At 42.2% G+C, this 25,380-nt stretch overlaps 2 protein-coding genes across 12 annotated transcripts in view; one reads left to right on the top strand and one right to left on the bottom strand.

Annotated features, from left to right (window-relative positions):
- The window catches only part of RPS6KC1 (ribosomal protein S6 kinase C1), a 92,946-nt gene extending 88,657 nt beyond the window's left edge, over positions 1-4,289 (bottom strand). For 4 of the 6 annotated variants that reach the window (XR_010372029.1, XR_010372030.1, XM_064446206.1 and 1 more), the window contains exon 1: positions 4,112-4,289. Coding sequence is in view for 2 of the 6 variants with exons in the window: in XM_064446206.1 (XP_064302276.1) it covers positions 4,112-4,216 (105 nt within the window). In the remaining 4 variants the exon portion in view is untranslated. The remainder of the gene's footprint in view (positions 1-4,111) is intronic. The other 2 variants (XM_064446211.1, XM_064446208.1) reach the window with 2 other exon arrangements.
- A 703-nt stretch (positions 4,290-4,992) lies between these two features.
- Positions 4,993-25,215, top strand: ANGEL2 (angel homolog 2). Of its 6 annotated transcripts, XM_064446222.1 has the most exons (10): positions 9,328-9,479; positions 10,850-11,283; positions 13,200-13,453; positions 16,073-16,142; positions 17,865-18,286; positions 19,277-19,403; positions 19,980-20,040; positions 21,699-21,862; positions 22,075-22,124; positions 24,734-25,215. In XM_064446222.1, exons 2-10 carry the CDS (start codon positions 10,857-10,859, stop codon positions 24,761-24,763), a joined length of 1,605 nt encoding a protein of 534 aa, XP_064302292.1. In that variant the 5' UTR covers positions 9,328-9,479; positions 10,850-10,856; the 3' UTR covers positions 24,764-25,215. The 6 variants fall into 6 exon arrangements, with proteins under 6 accessions (XP_064302289.1, XP_064302291.1, XP_064302292.1 ...); XM_064446219.1 differs by lacking the exons at positions 9,328-9,479; positions 22,075-22,124 and adding an exon at positions 4,993-5,119; XM_064446221.1 differs by lacking the exons at positions 9,328-9,479; positions 22,075-22,124 and adding an exon at positions 9,309-9,321.
- Positions 25,216-25,380: the final 165 nt, after the last annotated feature.

Raw genomic sequence — 25,380 nt, 5'->3', positions numbered from 1 at the left:
TAATACATTTTGATCACAAAAGCCTTTGTAATCCAAATTCTGTATTGGGCTTATAAACAGCAGTAAGAGCATATCCACACACACACAAAAAAAAACCCACAAATCAAATAAAGACATCTTTAATTCATAACTGCAATTATCTTCTGCAAGTCAGTATATCCTTCATTATAACTCAGCCAAAGCAAAGCTGTTTAACAAAATAATTAGCCTATTGTTGCTAAAGCAAAATAGGGCATTCTCAGTCCAAACTGCGGCTATGCACACACTGACACACCCCAGAATAATTAATGCTGTGAATAGGTGATGTATATAGGCAAGTGCAAGGAGTCCACAGTACTTGTGCCCCAGAGACTAAAACACCATCCCACTGTACTACAACCACAACGCAGCTGTTGCTCTAAGATGGAAGTCATTGAACCTACACTTTCCTCTTGCTGAGTGACAATAACATACCCCTTACGCTCCCCACAAACTCCCTTCCTCCCTTTCAGTTTTCAAGAACCCTTGCCAAAGCCTCCCAGATTTCATAACATCAGTTTACTACACAGACCAGCCACTGTAATCTTTCACACATTTTGGAGGAGACAAGACAGAAAAGTGTTATCTTCCCTAGCAATCCCTCAAAAGACCTAAAATATTTTCCTTCACAAGTCTAAGTTCTTTCTCTCACCTTACACATCAAAGTCGTCTTCTTCCAGCGTAGTCTACATTGATAAAACCTTCCTCCCTCTTGAGCAATCTAACATTTGGCAACTTCACCAAATTTTAACCTTGGCGGCTGTTGCTCTTTCATTCACTACCAGACAGTTCACATGTACAATTTGTGAAATATTTCTAACCTTCTTTTCTAATAGCTGGCGTACTTGATGTAAGGAGCCTGTAGAGCTGGGGGAAGAAGATATCATAGGCATGGCTACACATCACAGAAGAACACCAAAGGGCACACACCAACTGTTTTGCTTTGCAGTTCGCCTTTAGTTAAAGCCTTGCAACAGTTTTGGCAGCTAGGTAAGTTACCAGATGGGCAGAAGGAGACCCAGAGAGATGAGTAATTACCCAGCCAGTTAGTAAGAATCTGGAATAAAACCCAGAGGCCCTGTTTCACACTTGTTCTAATGTTACATCTACCAGCCATGCCAACTTTAAGTCAGTACACAATAATTTATGTGTTCTCCTACTTTGTTCTTCATATCCTTTCCTGAAGGTCAACAACAGAAGAGGTCTGCCCCTTCAATCCAACCTATAACCAACCTAGAGACTTGGCAAAGATGATCCAATTCCCCAAATCTTCAGTGCACTTTTCTAATCCTTCCACAAGGATCAATGCAGTCAGCTCCTCCTGCAAATCTGTAATGCAAGCAACTTTAATCTTTTTTTTTTTTTAAATATCATGAGGATATCCACCAATTTGCTAAGCAATGCATAATCACTGCATTAGCTCTGAAAACAGAGATCCTACAAGGGTCCAAAGTATTTCAGATTACACTATTCCTTGTCTGATCTGCAGATATCCAGTGTAACTCATTAGACTTAATTACCACTAATAATTGTAATCTTCTTAATTATCTGACCTTTTATTAGTGGCCTATATTTTCAGTTATCATTAAAGAACACTCCTGGTATTGCAACTTGCTGATATCTCTTTAGCCTTTGGAAACAGATATTTAAAAAGCGAATATTCATTCAATCTTGTCTACACTTAAATTATTTCACAGTTTACAAGTAAATAAAATATATATTCTCTGCTATACAAGCAAAACCTTTAAGAAAAATCTGCAGTAAGGACAGGCCACCTTAGCACTCAGGAGACTGCATGGGTAGTTGTGCCTTTGGGTCAGGCATTTAGGACACACTAAAGTGCCTTCTCATCCATGATTATTAATCTATCATTATATTAGAACAGAAAGTTCTTCTAGCTTTGTTTCGCGAAGTATTCACTCATACTCTGCTGAAAGGAACCAGAATCTCCACTAGCATGTACTGAGTACCCTAGATCTCAGCCAGAAGGATATTCACTACAACAGGAAGATCCACCTCACTGTTTTCCTGGTGGGCTCCCAAAGTTGCTGATCATCAGACCAGCAAATACAGCTGTAGTGCTGCAATATCAACCATAGAGTCAGATCACTGCAGGAACAGGAAGGAGGAATAGGAGGAGAAAAAAAGGGAGGGTAACAGATACATACACGGAATTATTTGTAAATTATTTTGCTCAGCACCTAATTCTCCAAATTCTTACTTCAAGGACTATGTAACAGATTACCACATAGAGCCCTACTGAAACAGAAGTTATTTATACTTCTGCCTTTGTGAATCCAAAGCATCCTTTGCTGCATAAAAGAGAGAGATTTTTTCACTTTGAGGATTTTAGTTATCAAAACACACTGAAGAACTAATGATGTCTGGGTTAGCTCACTTTAATTTGGACAGCTCACAGACTGATCAGCTCCTTGCTCTGTCCTAAATCACGCATAGTCAGCATACCACCTGATTCTGCACTGCCTTGCTTGGAAAAGCACCAGAGCATCTACAATTTATGGTACATGGAAAACGAGTGACATTCCTCACTAGTTAGCCACAACTAGCTCTTGAACAATTCTGCATAAACCAAAGTATCACAGAGCATTTTAACTCACTTTAGCCACTAAGAACAAAGTCACCAGAATAAAATAAGCTGAAGCCTTAGCTCAGTCCTATTACTCCCCTTTATAGTGACACAACTTTTTAACACATGGTCACGCTTACCCCATCATGAGCTACTGCAGGAAGACCTGAAAGCACCGTTTTCCTTCCATCTATCTCAGAAAAGGTGCTTTAGATTAAAACCTCATATGGAAAAACAAATTTTTTTCTCTCAAAAAAAAAAATTTTATTTGGACTAAAGAGAATGTTTTAAACATGTCCCATATTTGTGTTTGGTAGACTTGTATACATATATTTGACAAAAAAAGAATTCAAAAAGTATTTTTGATTTCACAAGTCATGCAAAGTGGTCATATTTGAACAACCTGAGAGCTATAATACATATATATACACATACAGAACGCTGTCTTCTTTGAATTAAGGGAAGGGTGCATGTAAACGCACATTGCTGTCACGGGCAGAATGTCTACAGCAGCAGTAACAAGATTGCAGGTCATTTAAATAAACTCTCTCCCTCTGTGACACTTTCTGATGCTCTCAATATATCCCATCACACCTGGGACCTGAACAGCCCCTCCTCTTGCACCTATCTCTACATATTTACTTACTGCCCCTCCCTCTTTTGCTTAAACGGGAAAGTGGAGGAGAAAAGAAAGCAAAAAAATTTCGCTAGAACAACAGAAGGAGCTTTCGGCAAAACTAGCACCAAGCCAGCTCTCCCAATACTCAGTTATCTTCTTCAGCTTTCCTTTTTCTCTTTCTAGGCCTCTCTTACTCACCCAGACCATCTTCTGCCCAAATGGGGTGGAACCCTGGGCACACGCAGCCCTTAAGGAAGGGGCCGTCTAAATATTCCACTCAAACAGCCCTGTGCTCCCAGCGTAGGCGTGCTGTACCTACGTACTCTGAGCTCCCTCATTTCTCCTCCGGAGCTGACTGCGCCGTGTGGCAGGCAGGAAGCCAGCAATTCCGCTGTATCCTAACCAAGAGGTTTGGGGGAGAAGGGAGCTGGGGGGGGCGGGGGGCAGAGTTGTTTGGATTTAAGCTATTCTCACACGCCCTGCAACAAACGGGAAAGAAATTGACAGTTAATTGCAAAGGGCGTTTGAGGCAATAACCACATTATGTGAAGCTACAGGTTTGCAGGAGGGGACCGAGGCTCAGCTGAGGAGAGGCCGCTGTGCCCGACCCTTCCCTCCCTCCCACCCGTGTCCTTAAGGGGGGGTTCCCACGCCGCCACCAGCCTGACCCGCGCAGGGCAGCCAGGACCCCCACCGGCAGCCCAGCCACAAGCTCCATTCCGCGCACAGCGGCGGCTTTAAGCACCAAACACGGGGCGGGCGTGCGGGCAGGCCGGCCGGCCGGCCGCGGGGAGCTGCGGGGCGAGGGGCAGGGCGGCGGCCCGCGGCGCCCCAGGCAGCCGGCACGGAGGAGGCCGGGGCTGGGGCCCGGCCGGGCGTTGACTCACCCGCGCCGTGACCTTGTAGACGGTGTGCCCGCGGGGGTGCCGCCGCGGCTCCGTCACCGTGTAGAAGCGGGCCAGGTCCCCGCCGCGCTCCCGCGGGCTCAGCATGCTGCCCCCCCGCCGCAATCCCTCCGCTACGCCGGGCCGGGCCCCGACCGAGGCGGAAGCGGCGCCCAGGAACGCCCCGCCCCGCCCGGGCGGTACCGGGGGCCCGGCCGGGCCCGCCCCACTGCTGGGAGCCCCGCCCGACCCCCGCCGCCGCCGCCTCAGCCACGCCGCCGCCCTGAGGGGTCCACCCGGGTCCTTCTGTCTGTGTTTGGGGCACTTGGGCCGAGGTTGAGACAGAGGCGGGACCGGCCCCGGCCCGGCAGGGCCCTCTCCCGCTCACACCGCTTCCAGCTGCCGGTTTTGAGTATCCCCGGTTCCCAACAGGCGGCTTGGAGGCGGCCGCCTCTGCCGGAGCCTGAGAGCCTTCATGGAATGGATGAGGCCGAAGTGTCACGGTCAAACCATGCATCCCCGCGGCAGCCCAGGCCTGCTCAAGGTATTCTGCCAGGGCACGGCCGTGCCGGATTCACGAGGGATTCACACTCAGCAGTGATCACCGAGCCCCACAGTATTTTTAATATAGTTATATTTGAAAATATAGGCGCCCCATCAGACCTCCAAATCTATAATAAGGCCTTCCACCGATGGAGCTGGTACACCACTTCCAGCGTTTGCTGTGGGCAATTTTAAGATACAGTGCCCTAAATCTAAAGGCCTGGAACGCAGAATATGACTCACGGATTTTAAAGAGGAATGTTAACACAAAGGCAAGTTTGATGGTTACTGAATCACCGTGTTTTGTGTCTTCTCCAGATTCTTTCAGCTGTACCTGGCCTTTTCCCTGCAGACAGGCCACAATATGCACATAGGTCTGTGAAACGCTTTGGTGTGAGGAAACTCTCCAGGCATTGAGTTGCGCTGCTTCAGTGCGCTGCAAGTTGCTCTCCTTTCCTAAGATTACAGGTACCTCCATTTACTTGGCTATAGTGGGATCCATACCAATGTAGATCCATACAAACAGAGATCACACTTCAGGTTATAGAAGTTACAGTTACAATTATTTTCTTTTTTTATTGCTGTGTTTTCATTCATTTAATAGCAGATGTTACAAAATGAATGTGATTATAGATGACGTTTCATTTACACAGCAGTAACTGGGAATGTTGTAAAGATTCACAACGCAGTTCAGTCATCCTCAAAGGAGAGACACTTGCGTACTATAAGCTTCAGTACAAGAGCCTCTCATCTTTTACAAAGAAATGCAACTAAGTACTTTTCTTTATGTCAAAGACCTGCATGACATAAAGATGTTATAAAGGTAACGAAAAGATTATTTTTTGAGTTCCAGATCAGATTCACTTCTACAAACATGGAAGCACCAGCTCACTGTTGAGTCTTTCAAGCAGTTTCAGCATGACGCTGTTTGGAAGTACGGCCACAGTGTCACCTTGTCCTCATTCCTACTGATTACAAGATTACTGTTACTTTCAATTTCAACATTGCCCTCATTCAATTTGTATCTCATTATAATGGGAATTGCAATCTGCATACCAGAGGCAAGTAGGTCCTGCAAACACACAGCGTCAGGGAAACAGGCATGAATGGACCAGCTGTTCCCTTCCCAGGGCTGGTCAGGCAGAAAACCGTTGATTTGACAATCCTGGAGAGCCTAGCAATGTCAGGTCAGAGGAGCTCCACATAGAAGTGTGCTATCATCCAGATACAGCAGCTGCTTTGAATAGTGCTGTCCCAGAGAAAGGTCATTTTCTGTGGGAGAACACAACAACTCTTCCTAACATGTAACAGGACAGAAACAGTCCAAATGTGAGTTTTATAGCACCCCGCCTCTGAATTTTTTTTTTTATTACATTGACATTCCCAGCTATCAAGTTCCTAGAAAGATTCATTATCTCTAAGAATTGCTTGATAGGTCTGGTCTATTTTGCATGGGGAACATTTTCTTAAGAAATGGGGAAGAAAGAGGACTTTTATTGTTAGAAGCTCACTTGCCACTCTCAGTTATCTTCTGAGAGAGGAAGTGGGTCTTTTACATCTTTTGACAAGGTGTTGGTACCTCTAACTTCATGGAAGTAACTATCAAAAGGAGCACCTCAAGACCATAATTTGGTCTTGATCATCATTCTTCCAAAGCAAATTCCTAAATCCCAAAGCTGAAAGATACACATCAAGCTCCATTAGATACCAACTGTTTTCTTATACCAATGATGATGCAGTTGAAGTTTCATTGAAAGAGGCTTTCCAAGAAGACATCTTCTGTTTGAAGTAATTTTAATGTACTAAACATTAAGGGAACCTAATCTGAGGTTTGTTTAGATCTGAAATGAAGGGGTTAGACAGAATTATCTCAAAGGTACTTTTTTATTCTCATCTTTTCTAATTTTAGCTATAGGAAGCTTGCAGCTACTCAGATGTAGTGGCATCACATTCAAAAACCAAACAGCTGATTGAAAATACACTTGCTCAAGCAAACAAGGAGCATTTTCTAGCATGGTATACCAATTATTTGATATATCATGCAGCTCAAATAAGCCTCTAGTGTAATATAATGATTAGACAACCAGAACTGGTATAAATTTGCATATGAAGCAGCACTTGCTTGTAACATCTCAGACGATGTAGTAGGTTTGAAGTTTTAAACAGAAATCAATGGGACTGAAGCCATCATTGACTAATCCCTGGTGAATTACATACTAGATCTCATTTAATTTCAATAGCCAACTGATACATCTTCTGAGAAAAAAAATCCATCTTGAAATGCCGTCTAGCTCAAAAGTTACCAATTTGGTGGGAGGAGGAAGGGAGAAGAACCAGTGGGAGTAGAAAACAAGACAGAAAAGGGTATATCGCAACTGTATAGCTCCGTGGCTGAACCAAGGAGGACAATAAAAATTATCAGATACATGGAATAGGTTCTTCATGCGGAACAATGGAGTAGTCTGAGATTTTTCACATGGAAGAAGGAATAATGTGGGGGAACACGATAGTGGTTCATGAAATCATGAGTGGCATGGAAAATGTGGATGAGGATGGACTGTTCAGTCTTTCTTAACACAAGAACCAGAGGCCAGTGAAGCTGGTATGAATGAGGTATAAAATTAATAATAATAATATAGTTCTTCACATAATGAGTGCTAGACCTGCAGGAATCTTGTCAAAGGATGTTGCTGATGCATAAAGTTTGCAAATTCAAGTACTTAGGGGAGAGAATCACTGAAAGTAACTAAAGAGATAAATACATCAGGCTTAGGAAATCTACTGAGCTGAAAAGAGCTAGAGGCAGGGGGAGTGTTCATTTCAAGTTTACCCAGTCCCTGCATATCTCTAGGCATCTGCTGCTAGCTGCTCTCAAAAGCAGGAAACTGGGCTCAGTGGACCATTGATGTGAGCCACCGTGGCTGTTCTTATGTGCAGTATAATCAATCAAAACATCCCTCAGTGAGTCAGTAGCTTCCATTCACTAGGGAGTTTCAAAAGCTCAAATGACTCATAAAATTATTTGGCTTCTAGTCACAAATCAGAATTTGGAGATACCTGTTTTAAAGAATATCTTTTAATATGTTAGAGACAACCTAGATACACAAAACGATAATTAGAGGGGAGTAAACAATCGCAATTAAGTGTTACTGGTTTATTAAAACTTTCCTAGGTCAAGGCAAGAAATAATAGCAACACTGAGATGAGAAACAATTTGCATCATATTAATAGGTTAAATATTTTCTTACCTTCTATTTTATCTGTTATGCAATTAACTTCTATGCTTATCAGCATATCTTCCTTTCTATAAGACTTATCTTAAAAAAACCCAAAGCTTCACCCCTTCCCTTTTTCCATGAACACTACCGAGATTACTATTATATAAACACCTTTGAAGTGACAGAGTAGCATGGGTATCTTATGCAGGACAAAATAGAGAAAATAACTGCGTTCCATGGGAAGATTCCCTCTGCTCCTAAAAATAACAGCAGGTGTTCCTGCAATTACTATGGCTTACTGTATTCTATCTTACAAATATATTTACTACATAAGAATACTTCAAAAATATAGAAAAGAACAAATTACCAAAATACTGTAGGTCTGGAAAATATAGTTGGGAGATCTTTTACTACCCATGTATTATGAAGCTAGTAGCTTTGCTCTCTGATTACATTGTGAAGAAACTAACAGAAAATGGATGGTTATTCTTACCTTATGCTGGTAAGTAACTTGCATTCAGAAGTGGAAAACCCGAAGTGGATTTGACACATTACCTAACTAGCACACTCTTAATGTAACTACATCATTCTAGTTCCAGCCTTCCCTACCACTCTTGGGAAACCTTTAAAATTATTTAAAGTCATTTTTATGACACAAGTGAAAGGAACATAGAGAAACAGTGTTTTACTTGATTACAGATCCTGCACAGCATCTGTACTGCTCAGCACTATCGTATTTCATATGCTTTGTAATACATTTCCATACAGTAAACAGAGCCAGCATTTACTCTGTCCTCAGAGGACCTTAAGCAAGCGTTTTAACTGCTTATTCCTGCAACACTGAGAGAATGAGTGTTGTTTATGCAGCTGGTAGGTAGCGGTGGGTCCATCCATGGAGCCTGCAGGACGGGCAGGTCTCACCCGTCCCTCAGGCCAGGTCTCCTCAGCCTGCATAGGGGCAATTGTCACTTTGCAGAGTCTCTTCAGGTGCATTGTAACCTGAGAATGTCAAAATACGGTCTCAGAGGGTGGGTTTTGTTTTTCTGCAAACATTAAACATGGTGCTGCTGCCTGAAGCGGCACCTTGAAACACACGGCGGGTCTCTCTTGAGACCCTTTGACCCTACGGGAACACACGGTGATCCCAAGGACAAGTCGGCGTATAGGAACTACTGCATTGGCGCAGCGTTACGTCCATTTAAAAGAACCAGAAGTCTGAAGTCAAGCTGCCTACAGCCTGCTTTTGGCGCGCTATGGAGCTGGCGCTGGCCGGCAGCAGCTGTCTGTACCCAGGGGGCACCCGGCGCCTCACCCCGCCCTGGCCCAAGATGGCGGGCCCGGCTTCGGCGCCGGCCTCCCGGATCAAATATGGCTCCGGGGCGCGGCGCCAGCCCTTGAACTACAAGTCCCAGCAGGGAGCCGGCGTGGGGCGGCCGCTGCCGCCCGTGCCGGGTAAGCGGTGGGACGGACAGACGGACGGCAGCGCGGTCGTGGTGGTGGCGGGCGGAGCTGGCGCTGCCCTGGGATGACCCCCTCTGGGGGCGCCGGGGCTGCGCGGAGCCGGTAGCGGGCCCACCCTGGGCGGGGCCCGCAGCCGGGCCCGGCGGGAGGTAAACGGCGGGTCGGGGGGCGGCGGGCCTCGGCCAGGCCTGGCAGCCGCGCGGGTGCCGTCGTGCGAGAGGCCGTGCGCGGGAGGCTGCCCTCCTCCCCCAGCGCCAGAGGAGGGCCAGGCGGCCGGTGCGGGGACTCCCCACGCTGGCCCAGGCCCGGTGGCGTGGGAAGTGGTGGCTGGTGGGGAGCCCCGCGTCCCCGCCGGGTGTGGGGGGCCGGGGAGCCCCCAGCCCGGCCGAGGGGTGCCCGCCGTTGGCCAGAGCAGTCACTAAAACTCAGGGCGGGTTTGGGGTTTTCCTTCGCCGGGTGTAGGTGGTGGTGGCGAGGAGCTCGCCTGGGGCTGGGATTTTTAGGAAGGGAGCCTCTCTCACCGCTTTTCTGTAAAACAGGTGTTTCAGGGGATCCCTGCAAAGGAGAGGGGCCTCTTTCTGGGCTGCACCGTGATGCCGTTGGCGCTCTGGGGTGTGTTTTGTTTGTGTCCGTCCAGCTACTTCTGGTGCGTCAGGGTGGAAACTGCTGTTCCAGGACAAGCTGGTTTTGCCGAAAGTTGTGTTTAGGCTTATTAGGCTGAATGGCAGATGGGAGATTCTCTCTCTAGGTCAACTTCGGGCATACCAAGCATTGATGTCTTTTGCTTGTAAACTCAAAACATGCCTTATTTAAACAATGAGGAAGTTAAGGCAGATTGATTTCATTTGGCCTTCCTGCGTTTTTGTTGAGACTGAGATTATTCTTTTTTTCTGGAAAAAAGAAAAAAACTACCATATTTTCATGGCACTAATCACTAAGCTGCGGTTTTCCCACCTGGAGAAAAAACAAGAATACAAACTTACTCTATAAGCTGATGCCAGAGGTGGCATGAGAGTTAGTACCTCTGTTTCCCTGTCGTGTTGGTGGTGTGCTTTGAGCCAAGTCAATGGCTTTTTAAACAAATTTCTGACTGCTTGAAGGAAAGTGGTGTTCTCATTTCCGGTAGCCTTATTATAAATTTAATGCAGCATGCAAAAATGACCTTTTGTAAAGGTCATTCTACTAAGCACTCAAAAGATCTGATAATTGAATTCAACAAGGCGGAAAATAAATGGTAAATAGTTATTCAGATGGATAGAGTTTGGAAATTAAATGGTATTTGTAAACCTGAAGGGGAAAAAAGATACAAGATTGCTTTGTAAAGCCCCACTTTGCATATCATTTAGATAAAGGTTTAAATGTCTTGTATGTATCTAAAAAGGCTTGAATATCTTTTATGTGTTAACTTGTAGAGAAAGAATACCTTGTATAAGTCATGACCAGGACAACTTGCACCTACAGTCTTCCACAGGCGGATGTAGTTGTGTGTAACTAATGAAACCTGTGCTTTCTTTGGTAGACACTCCATGCTGCCCCGCCACATGCAGAGGCTGGGCAGAGACTGGATTGCCCACTGGAATGGTTCTCAGATACTCACCTTGAACAGCCCAGTTTCCAGCTCTGTGAGATGGGCCGGGCAGTACCCGTGGGCCTTGTTTCCACTTCCTGTTCCATCTGATTTCTCAGCAAACTGGAGACTCCCTCCGTTTTTTGGACCTTGGAGACAATTTCAGAACTCTAGTTGGCAGCTTGATAACTTCACACAAAGTTCCTGCTTTCACTTACCTAACCCCAGTATGAAATCTGAGGGAGAAGAACCACTGACGAAGAAGAGGAGACTCAGTGGCCAGCATGATACTTCAACTCCTGAAGAAGCAGCAAACTTCTCTAATCGGAAGGAAGCATCATGTCTTTCTGTAGCACGGAATGAAGAAAAATGTAGCAGCAAGAAAGGTAAAAGACGCTCTTTGCTCATTTTCCTTGTTTATTTGTAATGCTAAACATGTCTAACAAGTTATAAGCAATATTGCCTGCACCTTTTGAGTTACTGTTTTTTCTTGGCACCTCTCTCAAGAAAACATCTGTCTTTAAAATGTTACAGTTTTGTAATACTGTTTAGCCTGTAGACTTGTATTTTGTGCTGTCAAACAGTCTGCCAGAACTAGATTCAGTGTGGTTGGTGGTAGAACAGAGTCAATTATTTGAGGAATTGCCCAGCTGGGGAGTCCTGAGCTTGGTTCAGACAACCCTCTCTCAGGTGTCTGTTGCTAGACTGGTTCTGGTAATTTGGGGACTCTTTTAAAGCAAAAAGATTTAGCTAACTTGCTGTAGGGCAGAGGTGGGCTGGCAGTTGCACAGCTTTGTTCTTGTACTGTGCCTGAGCTCGTAAGCCCTGCTGGGCCTGAATTAGCTTCTTTCCAAGCCAGTTGAGGTATCTGTGACCTAGATAACTGAAAAATAATGGACTGAGATTTAATGGTGTTTGCTTCCAGTGTGATTGTGCGGTTTTGTTTTTACAACTGTATCCTGCCGCTGGCACATTAGCAAGTTTTGTGTCAGACCGTGGCTGGCAGAGCAAATGGCAAATGTGCTTATCCAGGTGAATTCAATAAGAAGTGCAAAGGTGTCTACCCAACTCAGAAACAGACTTTCCTGAAACATTTAAGTGTCTGCTTCTGCTTATTACAGATGTAATCTTCTACGTAGCATCCAAACGTTTTACTGAATATTGTGGATATTTACAGTTTTGTTTATTGTTAAACAGATAGCCAATTTTGACTGTGCCTCTCTCTTGCATAAATCACTTCCTTAGCAAAATAAACTGGAAGTTGTATTACGACTTAAACGGCTAACAGAGAGTAGCCTCTCTCCCACTACAGAAATAGTACCTAAAGCCTTGCTGTATTCATTGCAAGTACTAAAGTCCTGAATAATGTAAGCACAGTGATGAAATTTACTACCCAGATAGGGTAGATACTAACAGCTATAGCTGCAGTCTGCCACTGGTTGATAGCACAGATAACTGGGCCTTGGTGTGCTCTCAGGTAAGTTGGGACAGCTGAAAGGCATCTTTCTTTGTGAGTTTTGTCAGTGGAGAAATATGTATCTGAAGAATAATTGGACGCTTAATGATGGGCAGATATAAACTTTCATAAATTATGCTAATAATAAGTATGAAAGTAGGAATGGCAGAAAGGCAAAGTAAGCCTTTTCAGAAGTTATGGGTAATTCTGAGGCTTATTAATTTTTTTAATTTTTCAACCTTCCTGAGGGAAATCAGGTTCATTATCTGTTGTGGGACCCCTGTAATGGACCCTGTTGCAGCTTGTGGCTGAGTTTGTCAGACTGTACCAGGCCCTTTGTTTGATTCCTAACCCTTTGTTAGTCACGGATAGAGATCAGCAAGGTGCCCACATGTTCCCCTAAAGGCTGCATCCCAGACTGACATACCCCATCTCCACTGAAGAGATAGTGGCAGGAAGTAGTTTAAGACTATGTCAGCAGGACTGGATTTGGCTTACCAGTTTGACAGGCTTTCCACAGGGAGCAGGGTGGCGTGGTCTGACTGCAATGATCTCCTTAGAACATGCCGGTTTCCTAGTTTCAAAGCAGTTTTGAAATCAGGGCATATGATGGTTTTGTGCTATGTTTTGGGGTGGTTTGGGTTTTTTTTTCTGTTTTATTTTTAATTAAGCTTATATAATGTTCATCTTAAATGGAGGGTCTAAACCACTGCTAATCAAATGAGCTTCTAGAATTGCTTAAGCAGTTTGAAAGACAACTAGTTGTTAGCAGAATGATTTCTAAGAGCAGTTAAGAAGTCATATGGTGTATTACATAACTTTTTCTGCTTCATGTGGTTTTAACAGGAACCATCAAAAGACACTGGGAATACTTCTGCCAGCACAGTAAAACAATGAAAATCTTTGAAAACAGAGAAACTGACCAAAGCAGTAGAGAAAGTGAGGCAAAATTTGACTTTACAGTCATGTCCTACAATATCCTCTCACAGAATTTGTTAGAAGATAATTCCCACTTGTACAAACACTGCAGGCAACGATTGTTAATCTGGACATACAGATTTCCCAACATTCTACAAGAAATCAAACAGCTGGATGCAGATGTGAGTAGAAAATGAGCATGTGGGTATTTCTTAAGAACTGATAAATTGTAGTAGCAAATTCTTGCTGTTTGTTTTGACAGGCGGGTTGTCTAGTGAATCCAGCTGAGCTTTTAGTTATGTCATGCTTAACAGTAATTTTGATTTATGCTTATACAATTAGTGTATTCTGTGCGATCTGAACTTACAGCAAAGGCAAACTCTACAGTACATATCACTTGTAGTTGCCTTTTTTGTCCGTAACTTCCTGGTGTGGTCTTGTTGACATGACTTTGATTTTCTGCTGATACACTGCAATTTTTTTTATAATGTCAAAACCTTCTTCACATAAATTTTTCTCGGTCCGTGTCTAGAGCACGCTTGAGTAGAGTGCTGTAAATAAGGCACTGAATGTAAAAACAGCTATACTTGCATAGGCCAAAGGTCCACCTAGTCTAGTGTCACGTTTGTAACAGTAGTTAATCATAGATGCTTAGAGTAGGAGAACAGGGCACCTTTCTCCAGGATAGTTTCAGCTTCTGGGACTGTACAGTTTAGGAAGCTCCTGAGCTGGAGGCTCTCTCTTTTACTGTGCTGTAAGTTATTTAGTGCAAAGGATGTGCAAGATTGAATAGTTGGTCGTTATTTGCAAACACTTCACCTTGCATGCCGGGGTTTTGTGGAGGGAGATAGTGTGCATGTACACAGGAGGGTCAAATTAAGGCTACGTCTAGGACTGGCATTTTCTAACTTCCAGGTGTGTGACTTTGACTTCATATTTGTTTAGGTAGTAGTTATTGCAAGTGTCTGTATACTCAGTGAATCAAAAGTCCCTTTCTAAAATCTGGCTGCTAAACCTTCAGAGCCATTTGTTAGACCAGGTAACGGAGAACTTATAATCATGTCTGAATCCTTGATTTGGAAGGCAGACTCAAATGTTTTACTTTTTTGATTGTATGAGGACTTGAGTGATGAGACTGCTATGTGGGTCTCTGTTTTATTGAGATTAATGTTCAAGGTTGAGAGCAAGATGCAGGTGTTAAAAGCATTCATGTGAGACTCTGATCCAAAAGTATTCCTCTCAGTTGTTAATTTCTCTCTTCATCTGGTACTCCACACCATCAGGAAGTCATAGGAATCATAGAATCATTAAGGTTGGAAAAGACCTCTAGGATCATCAAGTCCTACTGTCAACCCAACACTACCATGTCTCCTAAACCATGCCCTCAAGTGCCACATCTACACGTTTTTTGAACACCTCCAGGGATGGTGACTCCACCTCCTTTCTGGGCAGCCTGTTCCAATGCCTGACCACTGTTTCAGTGAAGAAATTTTTCCTAATATCCAAACTAAACCTCTCCTGACACAGCTTGAGGCCATTTCCTGTCATCCTATCACTAGTAACTTGGGAGAAGAGACCAACACCCACCTCACTACAACCTCTTTTCAGGTCAAGTCAGTAAACTTTTTGTTTCAGTCATTGTTCAGTCCAATAAAAGTTTAGTGATAGAATCCAAGCTGTTGGTGTCAGAAAACAGTATCGGAAAAAAAATCAAAGTAGTTGTATAAGGAAGCCACAGAAAAATTGCCTTGTACCATTTGAAAAATATAGTTATGTTGGTACGTAGCCAGAAAGCTGGGGATTAAAGTCCCCTTCAAGCTCTTCCTTTCTTCCTCATAAATTTATACATACTATAAGTATGTACCTCTACAGCGAGATACATTAGTGGGCTTTCTGGGAGGAGCGCTGGGCAGAGGGACTCCAGTGAGGGTCTGCCTGGTGCTATGAGTGGTAACAGACAGTTCTCCAGCATGGAAGGGCTGGAGCCAAAGCCAGCCCCGCTAGCAAAGAGCAGTTCACTTCAGGGTACTTGCTGAGGTATGTAGAACCGTGCAACACAGCACTGGGGTAAAGAGGTGATGCCTTGTATTGCATGTATTGAGTCATGATAAGCAGCTGCTCATGGACCCTAGTAGATGCAGGTGCCCTTTATGAAGAGGAAGTTATTGCTAAAGGACTCTTAACTGACCATTGTTTTGAACTGTAACCTTAAAGTGAAGCAGAGACTTCAGAATATTGCTTGAGATCTGGTTCTCCTTTGAGATCATGAATGAGCTAGTGTCAGCTCGGTAAGTGAAGTCTGTTGCTGCAGTTCAGCAGGCAGTACTAACTCATTACCCTTCAGGAACTCAGTCCTTTGTCAGAGTCCCAGGGTGTTACTGCAGTGTGCAGGGAGAAGGCTCCAAGATGCTTGGAACTCTCTTTATAGGCTATTTTGAGATTGATCACTAGTTCAGGTCGTCATAATATGGTCTCTTGTTGCCCATGCTGTAGTTAATGAAAAGTGTGCCCTTGGCCTCTTCGTCCCACTGCTCTGGCATTTAGCGCTCTCCTAAGGTGCTGAGAATGTATTAGCAGGTCACTATTTTGATTAAATTTAATTTCACATCTGAAAATGTATGTCTGTCTGAGAAAGGGTGGGAGGAATTGGGACCCTCTTCATAATCTTGAGTGTTTTCTATAGGAGTGAATCCTTTCGTGGGATTATGGAGGCAAAAAGCCTCTGAGTAGTTTTTTTCTAATGATACGGTAATATTTTTATGTACTTACTTATATCTTTTAATTGTAAACTTTTGCCTTAGGTACTCTGCTTACAAGAAGTCCAAGAAGACCACTACAGAACAGAGATCAAGTCAAGTTTGGAATCCTTGGGTATGATGAAACTCTTATGACCAAGATGTTGTCTTCTCCTGTGCCCCAGTACCACTTTCCTCAAAAAAAACTCTCTTAGGTTATAGAATCAGGTCTCCTGCCATCATATGCAACAATGTTGTGTATTCCCTTTTATAAATTCATCAAGGGTTCCCTTGAAACAATGTTAGTGTTTTCTACCAATATTCCTGTTGGATAGCTTTTCTAGGGTATGTTTTTTTCTGGCTTGAAACCTTCCAAATATAAGCACTAAATTTTATCCACAGCCAGTTCATATTCATTATTTTTTACTCTATACTCTTAGTCAGCCAAAATAGCACTGTCTTATCACTCTCCCACATGAATTTATGGTAAGGAACATGCTGCTAGGACTGTGATTCCATGGTAGTTTGAACTGATCTAAATCTTTTGTGCCCTATGCCTCCTTCCAGTCCCAGGCCCCTGCTCTTTTCCTGGCACTGGTACTTGTCTGATACCAGGAGGAGCCAGTTCAAGGAGCAGCACTAGACTGATACTTTTTTTTTTTTCCTCAGTTGGTGACAGTCCAGCTCCCAGAATTGAGTGTTTGTAAAGAAGGTAGAGTACCAGCAGTACTGATTTAAATCCACTTGAAATGTGAAACAACAATGTAAGGCCAGGTTCGTGTGGGCAACTTGAGCTTCCTGCTGCTATACATCAGGATCTGGAGCTCGCTGACCCATTCTTCTTCCCCTCCCTACTCCCAGGTGCATGTCCTGCCCTTCTCCTGGGCTAGTTCTGGCACTCATGAGACTTTACCCTGGTGAAATCCACCAGTCCAACCGATTGCTATCCAGACTAGTTTTATTTTCCTGGATTAGTTTTCTGTGGTTTATTGAGTTAACAGTAAGTGCCACAACAAGTAGCAGGAGTACATGGCCTGGAACTGGGAGAGAGGAGTGGGAATCCCCTGTTCCAGCACTGGTGTGAGCTCGGAGGTTGACTCACTCCACTTCATGGGGCTGTACTTCTTCAATTCATATGGCACGGGCTGGGCAGAGAAGCATTTTTAAATGGCAAAAACTAGATAGTGTTTCAGGATCATTAGGTTTTTTCTTACATAGGTAAGATCACATTAAAATCTGCGTTTCATCTCTACATAGAAAAAAGAACTTGCCAAATTACTGTTTTCAGGTGGATTTATTTGAACTCTGATACTGTCATTTGATAAGTGCTCAGCTTCCCTGTTGAAAGCTTCCTTTTGCTGCTAACTGGCTAATTACATAGTTGTGTAAATATTTTTGAGACCTTTGCTCTGAATAATTTTAGACAGTGATTTATGACTTATAGGGATTATTGCTTTTGCTTGGAATGCTTCATTGATATTATTCCTAAACCATTGTGGTAACATCCAGAAAAAACTTCAATGCGCAAGTCCACTTTTATGTGACTTGGGGTTTTTTGTTGTTTCGGTTTGGGGTTCTTTTTCCCATGTGAGGAGAGCAGAACACGCCTGGTATCTTAAACTATGTAGAAGCTTACACATCACAAAAAGTACTAGACCAGGAAACCTGTAGTATCTAAACTGAAGCTAGACAGGACAGAAAGTCTCGTGTTCGCTTTTCCATGTGAACTTGATATAGTCTTTGGTACTTCGGACTGGTTGTTGACTGCCATGTGAGAAAAGTAGCGTGAGGCTTTCCTAATTAAAAAAAACAACCTCTATGCAATGGTATTTTATGTTTTTAATTGCCTTTCTTGCAGGGTATCACTGTGAGTATAAAATGAGGACAGGGAGAAAACCTGATGGCTGTGCTATTTGCTTCAAAACTTCCAAATTTAGCCTGATCTCATCAAACCCTGTGGAATTTTTTCGCCATGATATTCCACTCTTGGACAGGGACAACGTTGGACTGGTGTTGCTTTTGCAGCCAAGATTTCACTGTAAAACTAATGCTGCAATCTGTATAGCCAATACACATCTGCTGTATAACCCAAGGCGAGGGGACATCAAACTGACCCAGCTTGCAATGCTCCTGGCAGAGATTGCTAGTGTTGCCCCTCAGAAGGATGGTACCTTCTGTCCAATTATCATCTGTGGTGACTTCAATTCTGTTCCTGGTTCTCCATTGTACAGATTTATAAAGGAAGGAAAGCTAAATTATGAAGGACTTGCTATAGGGAAGGTAGGCTATGCTTTTTACTTCTCAAAAAAAAAAAAGAATGCTGATTAAAAAGAAATATTTGAGTGATGCTAGCATGCCATAGCTGGGCTTGTGATTATTTCTGTTGCAGTACCAATCTTAGTGCCATTTCCGCAGTCTGCAAAGAGATAGTTACTGTGGATTTGCTAAAATAAGCTTGGGTGTATTAGCTCTGCCTTACAGAATATTGCATCTGCTTCTAACATTCTGAAATTAAAAACTTGAAAACAAATTACTTGTTCTTCAAAGGTAGTTACCTACAGGATGATTCAGGATGATTGTATCACTGTGTTTAAGTGCCCCAGTGTTTAAGTAGGATAAAATAACTACTTAATCAAATACCTACTGTGTGCTTTATGAAAAGATTACTCGTATTTTAGGTAAATGTTGAATTAGAGTGGCTAGAATGATTGTAAAAGCAAAAATGCAATTAGATGCTGATCCTAAACTGTTCCAGGTTAGACACTTTTTGTTGTAAGGTCTTGTTTGTAGCTGTTGGATGTGTCAAATGCTTTCTAATAGAAAGTAACTGGATTATGTACAATGAGAAAAACATGAAAAAATAGTCCCACTGGTGTTTGTTATTGGGTAGTTTTTTCAAGCCCTACTTTGTCCTGACTTGTTCCTTGAAGAATAAGCATTGTGAAGATAAAGGATCTGCAAGGGAGCTGTATATACTCAGTCCTGTTATGTTGCTAAAAGTGGTCTTGGTAGTCTCTCAGCTTAGTGCACAAGAACTATCTTGAAAAATTGGGTAGCTTCAAAAAACTTGATAAGAGTAAACAAAGGGAGTGTATGTAAGGGGTGGTGTTATTTTTAGAGATTTGACAAGCCATTAGAAAATTTATTCTAGGGGGTTGATTTGGGGTGTTTGGGTTTTTGGGGGTGGTTTTTTTTTTGCTTTAAACAAAAAATGTCCACTTTTTTTTAATTGGATTTCTGTCTGACAAAAGCTCATGTTGTCTTTCTTAGGTCTCTGGACAAGAACAGTTTGCAAGGGGACAAAGAATCTTATCTATTCCAATTTGGCCAAAAAAATTAGGTATTTCACAAAACTGTGTATATGAAATAAAACAGCAGCAAAAAGAAGAAAACGCAGGTCAGTTTCTAGGTTGATGACTTTTTGTGGTCCTTTGAAAATATCATTCAGTTTGAACTGAAAAACAGACGATCTGTTCTAGAGGGGAAAAAGCAGTGAGTCTTGAGCTTGCAAAACTTCAGTGTTAGGTTCACTAGAGTGTAAAGCTTTTTGTTCACATAAGCATTTGCAAATTTGACTCTTTAGAAGGTAATGGTTAGAAATTGACATTCAGGAGCTGGTGCGTAATATTTAAACTACTGTGTTTTTGTCATGAAAGCTGTTATAGTGAAAGCACTTTATGGAACAAGTGGGGAAAAGAAAGTGATTCCTTGACAAGTACTATTACATCTTTCATCCACCATTTTTTCTGTGACAAAACCCCCAATTTTCCATGAATGGGGCATAATTTGAAAGATTCTTTGGAGGGATCTTACTAATGGAACAGAAGAATTTAATCCAGCTTTGTAAATTGTATCTTGCCTGCTGTAAAAAAATAAGTGTAATTAAAGATTTTTTTCTGTAGCTCTTCAATGTTGGTCTTGCCTGTGTTCTATTTTTAAACGTAAATTGAATGTGGTTTTTTTTTTTTTGCAGGAGAAAAACTGGAAGCAGCAAAACCGGACAACACTGAGGAGATTGTAATAGCATCTGAAAAGTATGTGTTAGGGGAGAAAAAACCAGAAGCCCTTGACCGGTTCCTTGCTTTGGGGGTTTGTTTTGGTTTTAGACCAAAGTTGTACTTGATTCCAGGTGTGGATACAAGATGCTCACCCAGTTCAGCCTGCCCATCTGGCAAAAAGTCATCTTCCATTTAAACATTAAAAAGCTGATCAGACAGCAAAAGACTAGAACTGGAAATAATGGAGTGTGAGTTCTTGCAGGAACCTGCAGATATGATTTCAGAATGTAGAGGCAAGGTGTCCATGCTGTTTAGAGGGTACTTTCTGTCTGCTTGTTAAAAGAATGCTTTTGACATTTTTTGTCACTTCTTGACATAAACAGGACATTTAACTGTGTAGTGACATCGTAGGAGAACTGTGAACTTCAGTCCAGTTGCAGAAACCATGTTTTTAAGAGAGGAGAAAAAAAAATTTACAAAAATCCCAGTGGTGTCCAGCTGCTTAAGTGTTGGCATTTCTCTCTTTTTACTGTTTTTTGGGATACTAGTTTATGGATACTAATAAAAACCTATAATACAATGTGAAATTGGAAGGAGGAAAATTGCTTTAACTGCCTATGTGTGATGTCAGGCTCCAAGTCAGCCATTTCTTATCAGAACTGAGATCTTGGTACGGCTGCAGATAGTTAACATTAAAATACTTAGTGATTCTTGGTGATCAAAAAGCTAAGTAATGGCATTACTGAGAAAAGTAGTAGATAACGAGACGGGAAGCCCTGTCCTACTGTGTAAATCCATAGCATGCCACGTGTTGAACACTGCAGGGTTTTTTGCCTTATCCTACAAGAGCAGAAATTACCACCCTTCTGTGTTGTACTAACTGGCATGTTTTTCAGCTTTCTCTAAATCAGGCAGGTGACATGCTGATTTCTGGGTTTTTTTTAGTTGCTTGGTTTTTAACCAGAACACATTGCAGGTCAGGTTTAACATGCAGCCGTGCAAGGTGAGGCAGATACAGCTGAGGGATGGATGATTTGCAGAGCTGATGAGAGCAAATATCTGGGAGGGAGAGAGGAGTTCTTTTCCTGAAAGGTGCAGTTTGCTTTCAGGATTGAAAAAACAGGTGAGACAAGATGGGCTGAACTGCAGAGGAACAGACTGACAGATAAAGGGGAGAGACAAAATGGGAGCCTGAGTGGAGGAAAGAAAATTAGGCATATCCTGACTTGAAAACACCGACAGCTTTAGTTTAGGGGAGGGGAAAAAACCCTAAAAATCTTTATTTCTATATGCTGAAGGGCCTGATTACATGAGTTCATTGTCACTTTCATATATGCTGCTGTCATGGTCACTTCTACCCATGTGTCAGGGAGCGATTGCTGAGTGAGGACACGTGGAATCTTAAAAGTGTAGAAAAAGGTGACAGCTATGTATATTTAAAGTGACAGTTAAGACAGTTTTGATAGGGTCTTAAGTATCTGCCTCTTACTTGAAGAAGCTGCCTGCTTTTTGCCTTTGGAGGTTTAGGCCACTAAGACAAAAGTCTATGGGATTGATTGCATGAGAGAAATTCTAGTTTGTGTAGCCAGATAGTTCATTTTGTTTGCAACCAGAAACGATTTGGTATTTCTTCATTGCTTATTTTCTTGCCTTTCCTAGAAAGAATAAAATACTTTTCTTTGATTCCTGTTTAGGTTGTCTTCAAAATTGCAGCATCATTTTAAATTGTCTTCAGTCTATTCTCATTACTTTCCTGAAACTGGGATACCAGAAGTAACGACTTGTCACTCCCGAAGTGCTGTCACTGTGGATTATATTTTCTATTCTGCAGCAAATGATGATACTGCTGCCCAGTCAGGTAAAAAACACCCCAACTTTTCATTATTTTTCAGAAATGCTAAACAGGAACACTTGGATGCTGTTTTAAGGGAATTGTAGTGATAATTTAATCCATATGAAGTGCCTCAGAGGTTTGCGGTGGTGCTTTGAATGTCAGCTATTATCTGAGAAATGTTGGACTGGTAGTGCCGCACAGGGCAAACTTTTTCACCTGACTGAATATTCCTGTAGTTGCCATCTTGGCGTGGAGAGGAGAGCTGAGGCTACAGAGAAGCAGCAATGTAAGTAGCCCCTGAGAAACACAGCCATCAGTAAGTCATGCAGGACCTTAGTGGCCAGACCTACAACAAAGCAGTATTTCCAATCATCTAATCAACAAAACAGTGAATGGCAACTTATGATATGCATTAAAGCTGATAAATGAATGGTTTCTTAGGAAGTTACTTTTCAGATAGTCTTGAAGTAATGTCTGCCAGGTAAATGACCTTTGTGGCCTTTGCTCTGAGAACAGTCACTTGCACGTGACCAGTTGTCACTCTCTTGATTGCAGTTGCAGCTAAAACTCACCAGATGGTGCAAGAAAGACATGGTACCTCTGCGGGTGTATTTCTTGATGGGTAATAGTGCTATCCTTCACTGCATTTGTGCTCTTACCGTGGATGCTTCTGAGCAGTGCACTTCCTGTGTCATCATGAGTTCTGTGGTTTATGCCATGTCAAAGGTCCTTGCACTGTGCAGTGCTACCAGGTAAATGGCTCTGCAGAACTTGGAACAAAGAAACCTGGATTCCCCTCTGGCTCTCAATGTAGATTACAACTGATTTTTATAAATTAACATTGTTTTCAGTATGTGAAATGAAAATACCGCTTTCATCTCTCATACATTGAGACTAGATTGTTAAAATTCATTGAGGCAATGCACAAAAGTATCATTTGTCATAACATGCACAGTAAATGCTATCTTAGTGTAAAATATACAAAACATTCACAATATAGAAATAAAAGCTTTGACTGAAAAACTGGGGTGCGAGAACTATCTACATGACTTTTGAGCACTGTATGATTTAATGGAGTGCTGTGTGATTTCAGAGTGCATCCTTATGCAAAATTTTAATCCTAATTCACCTGCTTATGTATTTTGTTGCATCATCATTGCCCCAGCAGACCTATGGCTCTTTTTATTTTCTGCACTTGTTTTTCAAAGAGATTCTTCACCTCATATCAGAGTACAGAATGGGACCAAACCTGAATTCTCAAAGGAGTTTAAAGTGGTGTCGTTTTTATTCACTAGTTCTTAGAAACGAATAGTCTGGATTTTCAGTTTTTTGATGACGTGGGTCTCTGTATTAAAAGTTGTCAAAGTCTGAACAAGTGGGTATTAAAAGTGGTCTAGGCTGACTGATGGCTTTTTTTACCATTTAAAGGGTATGTTTTGGTATTTTTTTCTCTTTTAAAGGTTTTGTGCTTTGGTCTGCGTCATGCTTAGCCAAGTACTTGGGCTGCTATTCAGGATTTGCTGTGAAAGCAGTACTCAGTATCTACCCGAGTCCTGCAGGACTCAATTTTGCTGGTTTCAGTGTGCTCTGAGCTGACATTAATCGCTGCATGCAGACCAAGCTCTCAGTAACAACAAACTGCTCTTTTGTAGACATGCAGGTGCTGTGCCAAATGAGAAATTTGTCTCAAGAGCTGGATGTGGGTGTATGCTCTAGAGGTACCAATACATCTTTGCAGTAAAAAGTTTTTCTTCAGAGCGGTAGTAGACAGCCTCTGGGTTGTTAGAGACCTGGAAAGCTGGCAGATGACAAAGGAGTGAAGCTGTTGAACTATCTGAGGAGTTTAACAGTTGCTGAATAATCATTTAAAATACACCTACTGGTAAACCAGTACCAGGTTTCAGCCAGGAAGTTCTGAAATTACTGATCACTTTCATACAGAAAATTATTTTTCTCAAAACTACATCTGCTGTTTCTGCTGGTCCTGAAAGCGCTCAACCTGCTCAGAATCATCTCTGTGCTCTGAAAACAATAGCTAGGGGTGCTGAACAGTCATCTCATTCAAGTAGATAGCTCAAGAAATCTAAACGTGACACATCATGGAAGCATCTTGTTCTTAATGGAATTTCTTTACTTGGGCTGGAAAAAGCTTGTTACTCTTTGATGGTTTTGTGTTTACACTTTTTTTAAGATTTTTAAGTGTAGTACAATAATAAGGTGTAATAATAACAAGGCTCTGAGTCATCTTCCCCCTTCCATGAACAATGTGGTGTTCCTTTTGTGTGTGTGGTAGGGGATTTTTTTTTTTGTGATGGGGTTTTTGTTTGGGGGTGGTGTGGGGTTTTTTGGTTTGGTTTGTTTTTTAGGCGACTATACAAATAGGTAGCAGGAAATAATTCAGGAGTATATCTTTCTTATGATGAACAGTTAGGAAGGGAAATGCCAGAAGGCTTTCATCCTTATGAGCAAGAGTTCCTGTATGACTTGCTGGAGATCTGTGCGCTTGAGGATACAGACACTTACTTTTGCAAGTGTCAGCTCTGTTTAACAATGCTGTTGTGCTAGAGTATAGGATCGGATTGTGTGAAACTTTTTCAGGGGAGTTACAATGAAAAAACTAAATCCCTTTCTCTTTCTATCTCAATTTCTCTCTCCCACAAAATGGAGGGGTAGTGCCAGAATACTTTGAGCTCTACTGATTACGTGTTCTACTGTGAGAATAAGAGTAAACAAGAAGAATTTCTGAATTACAGTATTGGTGATTTTTGCATGGGACAATAACGACTTCAGATTATTTCTGTCATACTGGTCTCCTCCTTCTGCATATGTATGAATGTGATTTATTTTTTTTTTTAGCCCACACTGATGAACATTTCCACCTTTTTTCCTAACCAGGAGCAGAGGATTCTTTTCACGGAGGTCTGAAACTTCTTGGCAGGCTGGCACTTCTAACAGAGAAAGATCTTTGGACTGTTAATGGTCTTCCCAACGAAAATAACTCTTCTGACCACCTGCCATTGCTAGCAGAGTTCAGGCTTGTTGAGCGGTAATATCCAAAGGACTTTTTGTGTAGGCAGAGGTACCTTCACCTTCTCTCTTCGTGTGATTATTATTTTTTTAAAGGTTAATTCAAGCACTGCTGGTCCGGTTTAAATAAGTTTGCATGCATGCTTATTTGTTAGTGTTGTGTAAAGTAGACTTTTTAAAGAAACTTTTTTAAAAAGTTCAAATTACTTTATGAAGTCTTTTAAGGAAGAAAAAGATTTTACGTTAGCTTCCTCTTTGATAAGGGAAAACATCTGTGCCAGTCTCAAAATGGCATTATTTTTCACAGAGATGCTGTAAATGGTTTTTATTATAAATCAAAGTAAAACTGATTATTGAGAACTGTGTGCTTCTTCAAGTAAAGGGGAGTGATTTTTGTATGCATGCCACACTTTATAATGAGCTGAAAGTAATGTTTTGCTACAAAGTTGCTCTGTAGACACTTCTATCTAAATACTTCTGCAAAGGAATGTCCTCAGGTACCTAGAGTGTAGTCA

Source organism: Phalacrocorax carbo, chromosome 3 (assembly GCF_963921805.1).
Source record: "Phalacrocorax carbo chromosome 3, bPhaCar2.1, whole genome shotgun sequence".
Taxonomy (NCBI): Eukaryota; Metazoa; Chordata; class Aves; order Suliformes; family Phalacrocoracidae; genus Phalacrocorax; species Phalacrocorax carbo.
Note: the sequence above shows the minus strand (reverse complement) of the source record. Positions and strands in the feature narration are given on the sequence as shown.

Excerpts from the sequence above, each read along its gene's own strand:
- ANGEL2 (XM_064446219.1), top strand. The coding sequence starts at position 10,857 with ATGCTGCCCCGCCACATGCAGAGGCTGGGCAGAGACTGGATTGCCCAC. Across the intron at positions 16,143-17,864 it reads GTCAAGTTTGGAATCCTTGG|GGTATCACTGTGAGTATAAA; the intron begins GTATGATGAAAC and ends CCTTTCTTGCAG. Across the intron at positions 19,404-19,979 it reads GCAAAAAGAAGAAAACGCAG|GAGAAAAACTGGAAGCAGCA; the intron begins GTCAGTTTCTAG and ends TTTTTTTTGCAG.